This window comes from Ranitomeya variabilis, chromosome 4 (genome assembly GCF_051348905.1).
Source record: "Ranitomeya variabilis isolate aRanVar5 chromosome 4, aRanVar5.hap1, whole genome shotgun sequence".
In the NCBI taxonomy this organism is placed as follows: Eukaryota; Metazoa; Chordata; class Amphibia; order Anura; family Dendrobatidae; genus Ranitomeya; species Ranitomeya variabilis.
The window spans coordinates 542289859-542307635 of record NC_135235.1 but is presented as its reverse complement, the minus strand read 5'-3'; the positions used below and the strand labels follow the sequence as shown (position 1 = coordinate 542307635).

The 17777-nt window shown below is 44.2% G+C and overlaps 1 protein-coding gene across 1 annotated transcript; it reads right to left on the bottom strand.

Annotated features, from left to right (window-relative positions):
- Positions 1-2657: 2657 nt before the first annotated feature.
- On the bottom strand, positions 2658-17425 carry SLC25A39 (solute carrier family 25 member 39). Its single transcript, XM_077252502.1, has 13 exons — positions 17288-17425; positions 16874-16944; positions 16626-16752; positions 16487-16546; positions 14903-14953; positions 14335-14444; positions 12417-12484; positions 11679-11803; positions 11409-11582; positions 9182-9291; positions 9004-9079; positions 6995-7078; positions 2658-6910 (listed from the first exon to the last, which is right to left on the bottom strand). The coding sequence occupies exons 3-13, from the start codon at positions 16729-16731 to the stop codon at positions 6753-6755; spliced, it is 1122 nt and encodes a 373-aa protein (XP_077108617.1). The 5' UTR covers positions 16732-16752; positions 16874-16944; positions 17288-17425; the 3' UTR covers positions 2658-6752.
- Between the last annotated feature and the right edge of the window lie 352 nt (positions 17426-17777).

The window sequence follows — 17777 nt, the reverse complement described above, 5'->3', positions numbered from 1 at the left end:
CACTATTCTTCATATTTTCTCTACAGCAAACGTTGCTGCAAGGAAGATATGAATCGCAGCTTCAGCACCATGCAGAGTGGGTACCACACGCTCCGTGTGGTACCCACTCGCCATACGGGCGGCACACGTGTGCCGCACGTATGGCCTCCGTGAGTTCCCAGGCACACGGACACGGATAACTCCGGTACCGATTTATTCCGGTACCGGAATTATCTGGACGTGTGGGACAGCCCTTAAGTAGTCTTGCCTTTATTTGGACACACCTGCCAAACTAATTTGCACAGGTATCTGCAATTGCTTTCAGTGATATAAAGAGCCCTGACACACATCACAATCAATGAGTTTAAATGACAAACAAAAAAAGTCTAACCTTATCACTCCTAAACTCTATGTGCATAATAATTTGAAACACAGTGTAATGCTCCATACAGTATATGATGGGCCCCATATAATGCTCCATACAGTATATGATGGGCCCAATATATTACTCCATACATAATGGGCTCCATATAATGCTCCAAACATTAAAAAAAAGAAAGAGAACTACTCATCTCTCCTCTGCTCCGGACTTCTCAGCATTGCCATCTTCCGGCTCCCTACACTGTGAATGCTCATTCAAAGGGCGCACACTTGTCACGTCATTGCGCCCTCTGACCTGAAAGGTCACAGTCAGGAGACGCGGAAGATGCCGCAGCAAAGGAACGGGGAGAGGTAAATAGTGCAAGTATTGGGGCCTTGAGTGAGCGGGGAAGGGGCCTTCTCGCTTGTGTTGGCACCGAGCCCCCATAGTGCACTGGTGTCCCCGACGGCGAGTGGGCCCCCCATCTGCCCAGGGCCCCGGCACTTGTCGAGGTGCTGACGCCAACCCTGCATACCCTCATCTCGCATGTACACGATAGAGCTTGTGTGGAAGTACATGATGACCCTAATGCTTCCTACTACTGAGCCAAAGAAAACCCTTGTGCCACCTCACAGTGCCATATTACCGTAAGTATATATTACTGGGCATTGCCTCTAGTCTAACATACACTATATGAAACTGAGCTTTTATGACATCTAATTCTAAACCCATTTGCAGCTACAACAGTTTCCTTTCTTCTGGGAAGGATTTCTACAAGATTTTTGAGGTGTCTGTGGGAATTTTTGTCTATTTATCCAGAACACCTGTGAGGTAAGGATGTAAGACTAGAGGCCGGGGCTCGCAATCTCAGTTCTAGTTCATCCCAAAGTTGTATGACAGGATCAAGTTATTACCAAACCATGCCTTTCTGGGCCTTGCTTTCTGGACATTGACACATAGTGGTGCTGGAATAGAAATTAGCTTTCTCCCAGACTGTTCCCACAAAATTGCATCTTACAATTTTTTATTTTATTTTACAAAATAACCTGTTTAATTATCCTTCTTACACCAAACTTTACGTTTGGTACAATGTAATCACGTAGGTAACGTTTTCCTGGCATTCCCCAAACCCAGAGTTGTCCATCAGATTGCCAGGAACTAGACATATTCACTAGTCCAGTGGTGGCACATTTACAGTATGCCATTCCATCTGACAATTAGCATTGTGCTTGGTGAGGTAAGGCTTCCATGCAGCGGCTAGCCATAGAAACTGATTCAATGAAGCCCCAGGCACAGTTTTGTGCTGAATTTTAATAGCAGAGGTTTGTGACTCTGCAATGTAACTTTGTTTTTTTGTTTCTGTTAGGTTTTACCAGTTTAATGGCCAGTGTGAACATGCGCCTATACATTAAATGTTTACCAACTTATACTCCATTTCTTTTGGTTTTGCTTTAGGTTCTTGCACTCAATGCCCGCAAGGGAATGGCCTCCCTTTCTTTGAGCTGGTATTACATTTATATAGCTTCCCACTGCTGGATGTCCATAGTCAGGCTCTGGTCCTGCTCGGCCCTTATTCACATTGACGTCACTATGACACACGGTAACCGGTAAGGTTTTAATACAGGTGAGGACCGTCCCGACTGGGTACACCTCGACACTGGTGGGATGGATTTTATGCTTATTTGTGTTTACCAAGTGCCCTGTTATTTATATGCACTATTGCTTTTTACTTCCTTACAGCAGGGTATATGTCCATTTTGTTCATATCTTAGGCTTTGTCTGTAACTTTATGTGGGTTTCACTTTGGGGCCGAGTTACTTCTGCTTTTCAATAATATCACTCACAGGTGATCCTGGAAAATTTATGAGGGAAGATATATCCTGAACTGACTTCTTACATTGGTGCCGTCCTATTACAGGACCACTCTGGTATCACTGAGCACTTTACTAACAGCCATTCTGTCACAACATCAGAAAAAGGCAGACGTCATGGCGAGGGTCTGGGCATTATACACCAGGGGCAATTGGACTGATTGCAACATCCAAATTCAATGATTTAGTCAAGTCCCAATACTTTTGCCTAGATAATGTAATTAGGGTATTTGACGGAGCATGCCTGGATTTTTCATAAGGAATCTGAGGTAAATTATTTTCATAAGGAATCTGAGGTAAATTAGTGTCCCACAGGCATCTGGGAGCTCCATACAAAGTGGTGGAGCAGTAATACAGCAGTGTACATGCGGTTGTATGTAATAAGACCAGGACAGATAGAGATCGTCTCACCATTCACACCACAAAATAATGACCCCAATGAAATATTCATGCATGAAATGCTGTTTATTATCAGTGTATACCATGACTACACACCACCGCACCCTGTGTCTGAACGCCTGTGGAACTAAACAGTGGTCAATATAGTGAGACGAGGAGAGGTCCTGTAATGAAACCCAGCCAGTGCCGGCCTGTAGCTAATGGACGATTTGCTCCTATGTAATCTAACGCACACATTATCTGACCCTACCGATAGGTTATTTCATAACCACAAGTGAAAAATAGACCTAGATCTGATCTTTCCATCTAGATTTATTTTCTGAGAAATGCTAGTTGAGGAACTAAGCTGAATAAAGGAAAGTTTCTTCCCTCAACTAGGTAAATTTATTAAGAATGTGAATATTGGTAAGGAGCAAATTGTATCTCTGCTAATTCTTACATTAAAAAGAAAACCTACAACAGAAAATAGACAAAATGTTAATGGGTTAATGTTCAAACAATGGTGCGGCCATAATGTTGGCTCAATAGTAAAACCATGGAAGATAGAGCCTTATTCAGACGGCCCCGACGTGGCTTACTTAGTACTAGCGACAGCAAATATGGTCCAACCTCATTTCTAGAAGTGCCATTAACTTTTAGCTGAAAATTTTCTAAAAACAATGGATTGGGCATATTGAATTTCAATATGCCCAATCCTTCTTTAAGTATTATTTATTGGGGAAGGTTTAGGAGCTCCCCCTTGAAGAGGTAGTCCTACTAACAAAGTAGATTTTAATTATGGAGTAAAATAAGTTTCACAATTGGATGTATAAAAAAATGTTCCTGTGCCGAGATAATCTTATAAATGTGCCCCTGCTGTGTACTGTGTAATGGCTGTGTCTGACCGTGCAGGAACATGGTCTGATCATACCACAGCTCCTGGGCAGGGGAGGGAGCAAAAGAGTATATAGACAGGACAGCATGGGATCACAGCTGATTCTTTCTATGAGGTAAAATAAGTTATTAAACAGGCAGGGAAATGTAAAACCTCACAGAAAGCAGCAGCTGTGTTCTCATACTGTCCTGTCTGTATACTCTTTTGTGCCCAGGAGCTGTGGTATGATCAGACACAGCCATGACACAGAACAAAGCAGGGGCACATTTATAAAGTTTAGCGAGTGCATCACTGTCTGTAGTCAGACTGCGACACACAGATGTATGAATCCGGACTTAGACTGGGGTAACACGAGTGTCAATTCTCTAATGCGAGAGAACTGGACTGATAAGTTTGATCAGAGTGTAATTTACACAGTCAAGAGATTAATCAGAGTGTCAGAGCTCTGAAGCTCTCGCATTAGAGAATCGCAGCACAGGTCCAGAGGGGAAAGTAATTTCTCCATCTCCTCCATTGCCGGAGTCTGCAGTAATCAGACTGCACTTGGATGACATCCGAGTGCAGTCCGATGTTTCACAGACACCCATAGACTTGTATGGGTGTGTCTGAGCCAAGTCTCACTGCCAGTTGCCGCATGCGGAGATTATTTTCTCTATTTCGAAAATAATCGCAGATCTGAGCTGCCCCATTGTATAACATTGGGCCGAGTGCTGTCAGATAAAAAAATCGCATAGCACTCGGCCGTGTTATACAGCAGTGTGAGCGAGCCCTTAGGCTGAGACTAACCGCCATATTGTGACCATCTGAATAAGGCCAAAATCCTAATGGTAGCATGACGGCTGAACAAATTGGCCGAATCCATTACAACTCCTACTTTCATCAATTACGAATATAATGTGCTTTGTAGGGGCTGTTTGCCATTGACCCAGGAGTAACTTATACTTTAACCCATTCCTTGCCATCCCACAGGAACTACCATGATGCTTTATAAGTATGTAACAGCTGCTCAGCAGCTCAGACCTTTTACTTGCCATGTATGCCTGCAATGTTGGCAGTGAAAGGGTTAGATTTCCACAGAGTAAAGTTGCAGTCTTTTGAGAACCACTGATGGACCATCACGGACTCACCAACCTGCCCGCTCACAGGTGGGGTGCAGTATAGGCACTCCCAGCCATCCGACATGTCCGTTTTAGTAATTAGTTGCACTCTCCATATAATATCATTATAGTATTCCTCTGCTGTTCCTCCTGGAAACGTATGACTACTGCCATTGCTTTAGACAGCATGGACACAGCCCGATGACAGTCACCATTAGCTCTGATTGAACAATCTCAGTGTACAAGGACACGCTCTACTGACAAAAGCCATGGTCGCACCCAGCTGTCAGCTCGACCATGTATTTCCATAAAAGAGGAACAGCCCAATGCAGAGGTACTAGGAAAACATGTATTAGCATTGGAGGAATTGAGCCTAAACTTATATGCCAGGAGAGTGGGCCGGCCCATTTTAAAGCTAGGACTATACCGCAAGGTGGCCAGATCAGCCTTTTAAAGTTGTCGTGTGTGCCGATTTCCCATGGGGAACCACTAAGGGTACATAGCAGTCATCCATAATGGCCATACAGCCCCAGCCTTACAGTGAAGTTGTATTTGCAGGTCACTAATCAGAAGTCCATTACAGGCCAAATAATAAAAGTGAAGTGACCAATATTATAAAACTAGTTGGAACGTTTTCCTGAGGCATGATGCCGGGTTTCCATACATCTTTATAAAACTGCACACTTAATTTATTCTACTTGCACCTATGGAGAACATAGGTTGGGGAATGAAGCAGTAAACTGGAGACTGCCACAACAGGGCAGCATGAAACCTGAAGTGTTGGTCCATTATAATCTTCTTACTTATTGGGAAAACTATTGGAATTGACCTAGTAACACTTCCACATCTACACAAACTACCATGAGAAGATGGCACCAAACATGGTAATCTAGTGGTCACCATGGATCACAATATAGACTGCAACTTTAGCAATACATAAAAAAAACATACAATTTTACCCATAAAGACTGCACCGCTACGGCACAAAAATAATAATAATAAAAAAAAAAAAAAGTCCAAGGCTAGCAGGAAAGAAGAGAAGGAGGTTGTGCAAGCCCCTCTCGTTTTGCCATCTTCAAGCTGGGGCAGCAGCGGCTTAGGAAAACTTCCTACAGGTATATAGGCACTTCATAGGACATCTCGACATAATGTGTTGCCATCGATGATGACAGGACAGGAGTTTGGTGGGGAGGTGACCAGGGAAGACTTAGAAGGGTGTTAAATAGAGCTATTCATTGTTAAGTCCAGTGATTCAGTCTCTGCTTCCACGTCTCCTAATCATGCAGTCCAATGTCTCTGCATTCAGCCCCCTTTGTCCAAAACAAAAATTGTAGCTGCTGTAGATCCACAGCAACCCAACATTTTCTTCTGCCTGGTCTTCCAGGCTTCTCCACACCTGATTAAGCACCGTCCACCTGAACTCATACAGTGATAGGCAAATTTCACTTACATGTCTTTAATGGCTAGAGGTTCAACGCTTTCTCCAAGGTCACACGAAGACCTGATCAAAACTGCTGTATCAAGACTTAAGAGTCCAGAGTATGATCTTTGGTTTTGTACTACAGGACTGAATTTCAAAAGAACTATTATCTTAGATTACAGGACCCCAGGGAAATCGATCCTAGACTATTTCGAAAATGAGATTCCCATTTCCATGAGGAGCAATATTCAAGAAGATGACCAAAGGAAGTATTAGACTTATATAAAATTGGCTCCTTTGGATTGCTGATCCTTCCAGATTTGCACTACTCAACATCTGAAGGTTCTTCAGTAGACACTCAGCCTAGGGACATGTCCCCTCTAAATAATGTATTTTTCAAAAGCTCTAGCCATTGATGAGAGCATTCAAATTGGGATTTCACTAAAAACTTTGCCTTGTAACATAGAGCTAGTAATATTTAGTTTTGGACCTATGCACACACCTGACTAGTATACAGATGCCACAAATGTGACATAGCAGTAATCCCATGTTCTTCTTGGATGGAAAGCCGTCAGCTATGGCATGTGGTAAGGATGTGACCGTTGGGAATTGTCAAGTTTATACATAACCCAGGTGAAGCGTTTACTGAGAAGAGGTACTATGCTTGGTTTTTGGTAAGTTGTGGTCCACAATAACTGCCTGGGTATAGCCCACCATGCATTTCATGGTTTGTCTAAGCCCAGACTAGAACTTAAGAGCTACAACTTGGTTGCTTGTGATTTTTTAAGAACGTCACAGAATCTGAAGCTTTTTCCTGGTTACTCTTTTGAAAAAAATTCTTTCCGAATTCATAAGAGCTGATCATTATGGCGCAAGCTGGAGCCACCTTGATAACTCGTGGCATGAAACCTGCAGAAGGAAAGATTGAAGGTCAGTCACATAAAGAAGAATAGAGAAGACAACAGGTGGGTCTAGAGGGCTGAAATATGTCACCTGCAAAAAGTCCACGAGTTCCAGATTCTGCTTTGATTATGCGCATGGCCCCCCAGGTGGAAGATTTCTGACGTCTTGATGATCCTAAACAAATGATGAGTTTTGATTAAGACTCTACAAAAAAAAATCATATTTCTTAAAGGAGTTCTGCTCCAGTAGTAAAAGATATTAAATAAACTAAAGGAAATATTATAACTACATTCCTAACTACCATTAATTAGTAAATCACAGTTGTTTTGTCTAGGAATGTAATCACTATAGAATTAAAACTACCACTTCCTTGTTACATTGACAAAAAGCTGTCTTAGAATGATAATAAAACAGGTGACTGAGTATGTGCTGTAGAAGCGGTGCTCCCTTTTTCGTCTGTAGGAAAATGTGCTTCTAATGGATAATTTAATCAAGTACTAGATATACCAAGAATGCTGAGGTAAGAAGAGGATGCTCAGACTATTGTCCACCCTGTCTATATGATCTAATACTGGAGATACCAGGGGTGCTGATGTAAGATGAGGCTGCTCACACTGCTGTTGCCCCTGTCTATATGATCTAATACTGGAGATAGCAGGGATGGTGAGGTAAGAAGAGGCTGCTCACACTGCTGCCCACGTCTATCTGATCTAATACTAAGAGATACCAGGGGTGCTGAGATAAGAAAAGACTGCTCAAATTGCTATCCACTGTGGATTTCTAATCTAACATTGGAGATACTAGGGTTACTGAGCTAAGAAGAGGCAGCTCACATTGCAAATAATTTAAAGAGACAGTGTGGACAGTAGTGTGAATAGCCTCTTCTTACCACAGCATTCCGGGTATCTCCAGTATTAGATCAGATGGACAGCAGTGTGAGCAGACTCTTCTTAAATCAACACCCCTGGAATTGTAGTATTAGATCAGAATATGCACAACTATCACATCTTCCTACACATGAAGGGATGAGGTAGATCTTCCTACTGCACGTACTCACAGGCTCCTGTCCTAGTATCATTTAAATGCATGTAGGATAGCTGCGGAGACACCATCACGTGTTTCTCAATGCAAGCAATGAATAGCCAGGTCTTTCACCGGGAAGGAACAACCACGGGAAGGGCAGCATCCAATAAAGGAAAACCACCTATGCTAAAACATGGTATCCATCCACATTTACTAGTATCATTTAAGACATATTTCTGTCAAAGTAAAAAGATAATTCTCAATATTGCAGTGAGAAGAACATGGTGCCTATATGGTTTCTGGAATTCCAGCCCTACCCTTGCTAAATATTGCTGCGCTATCAGCTCTTTCAAAACTGTGTCATTTACCTAAACAGACAAATGTATTTTGAAATTTTTATGGAACAGGCGCAGAGTGGCTTCAGTTTCCCACTCTGGCCATTTACTTTACTGTATCACATACACAGCCCATTGATTTGTACGGACACTGTGGTGGTGTGGCAGGGAAACTGAACACTTTCAGCCAGATTTCTACAAAAATTCCAGCTTGGGCTCCCAGAAGCAAAATATGTTTGTGATCAGCTTATTGTTAACGGGACGTTATCACAGAGATTGCACAATAATAAGGACCCCTTTAAAAGGGCACTTTTTTCTATAGGTTTGATATTGTAATAGACATTTGAGAGCTTCTGTCCCATGGACAAGGTTGTTTAGGATTGGACAAAACATGGCCAGTTTCTACCTAAAGGCTGTTCCACATTTGTCTATGGGTTTTGTCTAGTACTGCACCTCAGATGTGGTCACGTCAATAACTGGAGATAAGCTGTGATACCAGACACAACCCTTTGATCAGTGTGGCGCTGTTCTTAGGAAGGAAGCAGTCATGTGTTTCTATTGCTCAACAATACAACTGCAGTTCAACTCTTCTCATCCTTTCTTAGCAAAATTTTCCTTTCAATCATTGAATTGGCTTGAAAAAAAAAGGGTCACGCAACCAGGTTACTAAAATCGCCAGTCTGTGGTTACACTCCGCTGTAAGGACAGATAGCACCACAGACCTCACACAAAGCCTCTTACCTAATTCCAAGTCTCCAAGTTCAATCTGTCTATGAGTTTTCACTACATCAAATGGTAAAGTGAGGATGGCGGCCACCTGGGATACAGAACAGACAATAATAGTGGACGGCCATTAGAATAGGAAATGTGGAGAGATGAGGAGGGAGAAACTCATCAGTGCAATAGTAAGAACACTTACTGCTCCAGACAAGGCCCCGGATGTGAAGTTGATCAGAAACTGGGTCTCGGATGTCCCCCAAGTGTCATTCAACTTCTTCTTCACAAGCTCATAATTAAACCAATAGAGAGCTACAGAGACAAGAACACAGGGGGTTATATGGAGTAATAGGAGGAGATATATGGAGGTTATATGGAGTAATAGGAGGAGATATAGGGAGGTTATATGGAGTAATAGGAGGCGATATAGGGAGGTTATATGGAGTAATAGGAGGAGATATAGGGAGGTTATATGGAGTAATAGGAGGAGATATAGGGAGGTTATATGGAGTAATAGGAGGAGATATAGGGAGGTTATATGGGGTAATAGGAGGAGATATAGGGAGGTTATATGGAGTAATAGGAGGAGATATAGGGGGGTTATATGGAGTAATAGGAGGAGATATAGGGAGGTTATATGGAGTAATAGGAGGAGATATAGGGAGGTTATATGGAGTAATAGGAGGAGATATAGGGGAGGATATATGGAGTAATAGGAGGAGATATAGGGAGGTTATATGGAGTAATAGGAGGAGATATAGGGAGGTTATATGGAGTAATAGGAGGAGATATAGGGAGGTTATATGGAGTAATAGGAGGAGATATAGGGAGGTTATATGGAGTAATAGGAGGAGATATAGGGAAGGTTATATGGAGTAATAGGAGGAGATATAGGGAAGGTTATATGGAGTAATAAGAGGAGATATAGGGAGGTTATATGGGGTAATAGGAGGAGATATAGGGGAGGTTATATGGGGTAATAGGAGGAGATATAGGGAGGTTATATGGAGTAATAGGAGGAGATATAGGGAGGTTATATGGAGTAATAGGAGGAGATATAGGGAGGTTATATGGAGTAATAGGAGGAGATATAGGGGAGGTTATATGGAGTAATAGGAGGAGATATAGGGGAGGTTATACGGAGTAATAGGAGGAGATATAGGGAGGTTATATGGAGTAATAGGAGGAGATATAAGGAATGTTATATGGAGTAATAGGAGGAGATATAGGGAGGTTATATGGAGTAATAGGTGGAGATATAGGGAGGTTATATGGAGTAATAGGAGGAGATATAGGGAGGTTATATGGAGTAATAGGAGGAGATATAGGGAGGTTATATGGAGTAATAGGAGGAGATATAGGGATGTTATATGGAGTAATAGGAGGAGATATAGGGAAGGTTATATGGAGTAATAGGAGGAGATATAGGGAAGGTTATATGGAGTAATAAGAGGAGATATAGGGAGGTTATATGGGGTAATAGGAGGAGATATAGGGGAGGTTATATGGGGTAATAGGAGGAGATATAGGGAGGTTATATGGAGTAATAGGAGGAGATATAGGGAGGTTATATGGAGTAATAGGAGGAGATATAGGGAGGTTATATGGAGTAATAGGAGGAGATATAGGGGAGGTTATATGGAGTAATAGGAGGAGATATAGGGGAGGTTATACGGAGTAATAGGAGGAGATATAGGGAGGTTATATGGAGTAATAGGAGGAGATATAAGGAATGTTATATGGAGTAATAGGAGGAGATATAGGGAGGTTATATGGAGTAATAGGTGGAGATATAGGGAGGTTATATGGAGTAATAGGAGGAGATATAGGGAGGTTATATGGAGTAATAGGAGGAGATATAGGGAGGTTATATGGAGTAATAGGAGGAGATATAGGGATGTTATATGGAGTAATAGGAGGAGATATAGGGATGTTATATGGAGTAATAGGTGGAGATATAGGGAGGTTATATGGAGTAATAGGTGGAGATATAGGGAGGTTATATGGAGTAATAGGAGGAGATATAGGGATGTTATATGGAGTAATAGGAGGAGATATAGGGAGGTTATATGGAGTAATAGGAGGAGATATAGGGAGGTTATATGGAGTAATAGGAGGAGATATAGGGAGGTTATATGGAGTAATAGGAGGAGATATAGGGAGGTTATATGGAGTAATAGGAGGAGATATAAGGAGGTTATATGGAGTAATAGCAGGAGATATAGGGGAGGATATATGGAGTAATAGGAGGAGATATAGGGAGGTTATATGGAGTAATAGGAGGAGATATAGGGAGGTTATATGGAGTAATAGGAGGAGATATAAGGAGGTTATATGGAGTAATAGCAGGAGATATAGGGAGGTTATATGGAGTAATAGGAGGAGATATAGGAAGGTTATATGGAGTAAAATGTTGTTAGTGGATTTACCAGAAAACGGGACGTCTCTTAGCACCGTTGGTCCCCATCCCTTCCAAAGTGACAGCCATCCGCTCTGAGAGACAGCAGAACGCAGACAGGCTCCTAGCTCAATGTAGGACAACTGCCGAGACTGAAGTTTTGTACGGATCAGTTCCAGAGGACTGATGACGGTAACTGCTCCCACTAACAGAGGAGATATAGGAACTTGTCACAAATTTCTTATTATTACATATACTGCTTACTATTACAATGTGTTATATCTATAAATAATAAACCTACAGCGGGCAAGTGCGCCAGCAACGAGAGGGATGTGACTCCCGCTGTATCCCATGTTGTAACAGAGAAAATCCCTCAGATGATCGTAACAGGTGAAGTAGATAATAGTTGCAGGCACAGCCATCACCCTGTAGGGGGAGACAGAGAGCAGTGTCACCTGGGGATAGATTACTGGCAGGACTCGGCTGCAGAGAAACACAGCACATATGGTCCAGGGGGACAGAGCGCCTTTGCTAGTTGCCAACTACAATAAGACAAGTTAGATAACAAGGTAACACCCAGACGTGAGATGAAAGCGTTTGTATGAAATGCAATGATTACTGTGTCACGTTTATTACACAATGTAGACTAATGGCATTAAGAGATTAAGTCACATTTCTTATCTATATAACCACTTATATTCATTGTTTGTCAGCAAAGTAAAGTCCGATCTCATTCTGCCAACGATTAACAATGTGGATCAATATTGCAAGTGTAACCAGAGACCTTCTCGACCTTTGCACTAGATACATTGCAGAACGCATGTTCATTTTTCCAAGGAGGTCCACATATACTGTAACTTCATGTGTGGCTAGAATGGTATACTAACCAGCAGTCAAAAATGATATACTAAGATATACCTAGTGGAGAACCGCGGGGGCGGAGCTCGATACAAGGATTGCTGCTATTGGACTCCCTGTTATGCTCTGCCCCCGCAGGTCCTTCACTAGGCACATAAACAAGTGTTTCATTTGGACTTACAAGGTAGGGGGTAGGCCACTCCATAGTGAGGTTAAACCCTCATGACGGGTTATCTTCACAAAAGCATCCTGCAGAAAAAAACATTAGAATCAAATTACTACAGTCACATCTCTAGTGGCAATTCAGGCACACTCGGCTCAGTCTACCCTACTTCTGATATATATTTATCGTACATCTACACCCAGACACTATATGGACAAATGTATTGGGACACCTACATAAGGCAGTTTTTTTTAATAACACCCTCTTCCAAATTCTACAGTCGTTAATATGGAGTTGGTCCCTCCTTTGCAGCTCTAAGTTTCCATTAATTTGCAAAAGCCTTCTACAAAGTTTTGTTGGTACTACCACAAAGATACGGAGCAAAAACGTCCACTTCAACATAATTATTTAAAAGTATTCAAAAATGTTTATTAGTATAATCACCTTAATACATCAATATACAAATTACAGGATACAATATACAAAATGTATGTGCTGTCAGCATAAACATATAGCAGGAGACACTAAAAGGAGAACATGACAGTAGCCAAGTTAGAGGGGGAGTACTAAAGTACACCCTTCTGGTTGCAGCATTAATCCTTAGTGTAGCATTCTATATATGGCCATGTACATATGTATCATTGTGTCTAATAGTACCCATACCACGGCCACCTCATATATGCAGTCACAAAAATATATACAATTGCTGCTTACCCATTGATGGTCAGGGCTGGTACCCCCACCTCGCTTGGCCTCCCTGGACGCGCGTTTCGTGTAGCTTTTTCAACAGGGTATCCTGTTTTGAATACTTTTAAATAATTATGTTGAAGTGGACGTTTTTGCTCCGTATCTTTGTGGTAGTGGTATTTTGGAGTGGTCCTAGAGGGGCATCCGTAGGGTGCGTAGAAAGAGTCGGTACTATCCGCTCACCATCACCGGATATATTGGTGCTTCATGATTATAGTATTAAAAAAAGTTTTGTTGGTGTCTGTGGGAATTTTTGCCCTTTCATCCAGAAGAACATTTTTGAGGTCAGACAATAATTTAGGATGAGAGATCCGGGCTCACAATCTCTGTTCTAGTTGATCCCTAAGGTGTTGGATGGGACTGAGGTGAGGGATCTGGGTCACGTTCTTCCTCACTAAACTCTACCAACCGTGCACCTTTATCCTGCTTTGTGCACTAGGGCACAGTCATGGACCTTTCCCAAACTGTTCCCACAATGTTCAAAATGTCTTGTATGCTGAAGTATGAAGATTTCTCTTCACTGGAACTAAAACACCTATGCTGACCCCTGAAATACACCCCCCCATAACATTATCCCTTCTCCACCAAACGTCACAGCTGGCACTACGCAGTCCAGGAGGTAACACTTTCCTCGCATTCACCAAACCCTGACTTGTCCACCAGACGCTAGAGAAATGTGATTCGTCACTCCACACTCCACTGCTCCATAGACTACTGATGGCAGCTTTATACTACTCCATCCGATGCATGGCATTGTGCTTGGTGATGTAAGGCTTGTATGAAGATGCTTGACTATGGAAACTCATACTAGAGGAGGCTTGGTCTCTGCAGTTGTGGAGTCGGCAGCTTTCATGCACTGTGTGCCTCAGAACTTGGTGACAGTGGTCTGTGACTTTACATGGTCTGTTTTGTGGACGAGACGCCATGGTTCCCAAATAACATCACTCACAGGTGATCATGGAAATGTAGGAGGCAAGATATTTCATGAACTGACTTGTTACATGGGTGACATCCTATTCCAAGACCACGCTGGTATCAGTAAGATCTTCACAAAGCGCCATTTTCCCATAAATATATATACTTTTATGGCCAGTGGATTTGACGTGCAATATTACGGTCTAAGGCTTATCATGACTGATGTCACAGTATGATCTATTCCGGCTATTCCAATCCACCCCATGATAATTACCAGTGTGCCATGGAAGTGGGTGGGTGCTCGATACCAGGCGCTACAAGCTGTAGCATGCTGGCACACAAACAGATGATCCATCAGACCATTACAGTACAGGAAGCAGCGCCCTGGGGGTTATAAAGAGAAGAGGGTAAGAAGAGGAGACAGACAGCATGGGGCATGGTATATACACAGGCAGCTATGTGTTAGTAGAAGGTCCGCAGCAGGTTGGGTCTACATGGTAGATGAGCAGGGCCCCAAGCATGCATACGGGCAGGATGATTCCTATGTTACTATTCTGCCCCCAAACAGTGATTTCAGGGGCTGTATATATACGGGGGAGGGGAGGATTCACACAACACCTAGCCATATAATAAACTCAAAACAGCAGATCACCAGATATTCCAGCCCAGATCTGCAACAACCTGCGGGACCCCTGATCTGCGGGCGTTAGGCGGCTCTTGTAGGATACAGAGGGCAATGACATGCAGAACATAACGCCTCGTCGTATCATCAAAGAGCAGCTAAGAAAACAGGAAAATGTACACAGTAGCCAGAATTACGGGGTCACACTTTATGTACTCACATGTGGGGTGGCGCAGGGGGGGTGCCCGGGGATGAGACTTTACAGACATTACTGCAACACAAGAGGAAGATATGAGAGCACATCTGTGCATGTGATTTGTATTCTGTGGATACAAATACATACAGCTACATATAGAGAGGTCACAAGAGGTGCCGGAGCAGCCGCGGCACTGGAGGATCAGGGGGTTCATGAAGATGAGTGACAGCTTGATGTGGAAGTATCAGAACACAGATACATATGACTGGCGGTGAGACAGCACATCAGCAGTGATGGGACGGCTTACCCCAGGGAGTAATGGGAGAGATCAGGGCTAACTGGGCGCACTCTGGACATGACGGCTATGTGGCTCTACTTTACGTGAGTGCTATAGTAATGGGTTAAAAGGCTTCAGAATAGCATTGTTATACAGCCAGCTATCTGGGAGTTGTATGGTTACGTAGATGAAACAGTGGGCGTCCATAGACTTACAAAACCGTATCGCCCAACAATGAGGTCCCCAAGGGCCCACTGCAAGGACGTGTGATTAATGACACGTGTCCCGGTAGGCAGCAAGTCCATGTAATTATGGACTCTCAGGGCGCAGACGGTCGTATACATCAGACTGCAATGCTCGGACTGGCCGGCGGCTATCCCCACCAGAATGACAGCTTTGTATATTTCTATGCAGCTGTCACGCTCAGGTGGGGAGAGCCGCCGGCCATTGCAGTCCGCTTTATACGGCTGCCAAACTGCGCCCTGAAGAGGACACATTGGCTCTCCTGACCTGATGGTTATCATTACTTGTATTCCCCTCTAAAAGGTCTGGAGACTCTTTTTCCAAACTGAGAGCCCCTCTGCCGGGTGGAAATTAACTTTATCCCTTCCGGCAGCGTTTGGGCTGCAGTCATAAGGGCGGCATGGGCCTAGTGTCGGTCAGTGCGGGGGGTTCTGTTACAGGTGCCCGCTATACACAGAGCGGTGACTGAACCCCTGCAGGCGCCACCCCGTGACTGCAACCCAAACACTGCCGGGAGGAATAATGTTAATTTCCTCCTGGCAGGGGGGCTCTCAGTGCGGGCACAGGGCAGGTTCAGAACACTATTAACCTGCAGATTAACCCCATACCTGCTGGTTAATAGCGTTTTTGTCACGTGATAGGTTCTCTTTAACAAGAGAGAATAGTAAAGCCAATTGACAATTGATTCCAGGAGGAATAGCTAAGGAACGGCACAACACAGAGCTATAGGAAAAGAGGCTACAGAATTGTTATTTCGGGGAAACCTAAGCATTTACTAAAAAAGAAATGCCAGGAAAGGTGACAACAACGCCACTTGTTATATAGTTATTCACTGAATGTTGTCAGGAAATGGAACCATTGTAACCAGCAGCATCTGTGTCAGCAGGAGGTGCTCAGAGCAGGAACGTTTCCATTCACTGACAGCAGTATAAATGCACTATATGACGGTGGTAGAACTACTCCTACATGCACCAATCCTAGCTGGGACTGACAGGACGGGGGGATAAGCGGAGCATTTACGAAGCATTTGCAGCACATGTAGATTAGTGTAAACCCACCCAAGATGACAGTAGAAGGGGGGACGCTACCTTTGGAGAATGGTTTCTTCTGTGACTGCAGCCGGATCTTCACCACATCAAGGGGCGTCACTGTGGGTGAGAAAGTGGGTGAGAGACGGGCAACCGTGTCCAATCCTGTCCACTACTACATCTAAAAAAGGGACCATACCGAAAAGTGAGGTGAGGAGAGCGCCGCTTCCTGAGGCCAAGATCTGCTGCAGTGGGGTGATCCCACTCCGGGGGGCGCTGGTGTCCTCCACTGCCATCCCTGCCATCAGTTACACTGCAGGGGGGATCTGGGGGTAATAAGCAGAGGAGGCTGGAGGATACGTACAGCACCCGCTCTTATCTGCGCAGCGCAGGCGTGACCGCCACCACAGGGCGCTGATAACCGCCATCTACAGGGGCCTCACTTACCTGGGGCCTGATGGGAGGCTCACAGTCTCCCCCTGCTGGGTGACAAACGATAAGCAGCATCTTCACAGCGGCTGTGGGAGACACAGGAGCAGCCATGCAGGTTAATGGTGGCAGAAGCCATTACATAAGGACACACGTGTGCGGGCACGCCAGCATCACACCCTGCCGAGCACTTGGCATACAGGGAGGATAGATAAAGGAATCATTCTGCAACTGGATAGTGTGGAACTACAACTCCCAGCACGCACGGACAGTAGGTGTGCTGGGAGTTGTCGTTTCACTGCAGCAAGGTGGGAAGAACCGTTACACAACCCATCAGCAGCCCTTGGCACACACAGGACAGGGCACATGTGGGCTCACAGGGGGTCTATACTGTGCCCGCACCATACATGCACGCATACATCAATGTCTCACCTACGGCCCCTTCCCCATTGGGGCTCCAGAGCGCAGCACCGCCGGGGCCACATTCCGCGCCGCTCTCCGTCTCCAGCTCTTTGCCGGGCCAAACCGGTTTCAGCTGAACACAACAACATATCAATCACACTAAGCCACGCCCACTCGGGCGGAGCTACCGGGCTTCTATCGTCCAGTAGGCGGGTGAGTGTGTCAATCATATTAAACCCACGCCCATTTCGTGGAGGATCCGCCCCCTGCTCCCAGCAGCCACCAGGAGTGGGAGGAATTGGCAGAGACTCAGAGAGAAGCAGAGTGAGAGGCGACGTCACCTTTCACCCAATTCTGCTCAGTGACTCCAGAGTCTGCAGCGGAAGGCGGTCATGTCCGTACTCACAGGAGGCAGGAGACCTTAGGGCACCTCCAGGGGCTACATCCTGGCGAGCACACGTGGTTGGTGGCTGTATGGACTGCATGCAGCTGGTGCCCATAGAAGTGCCAGCCACATTGG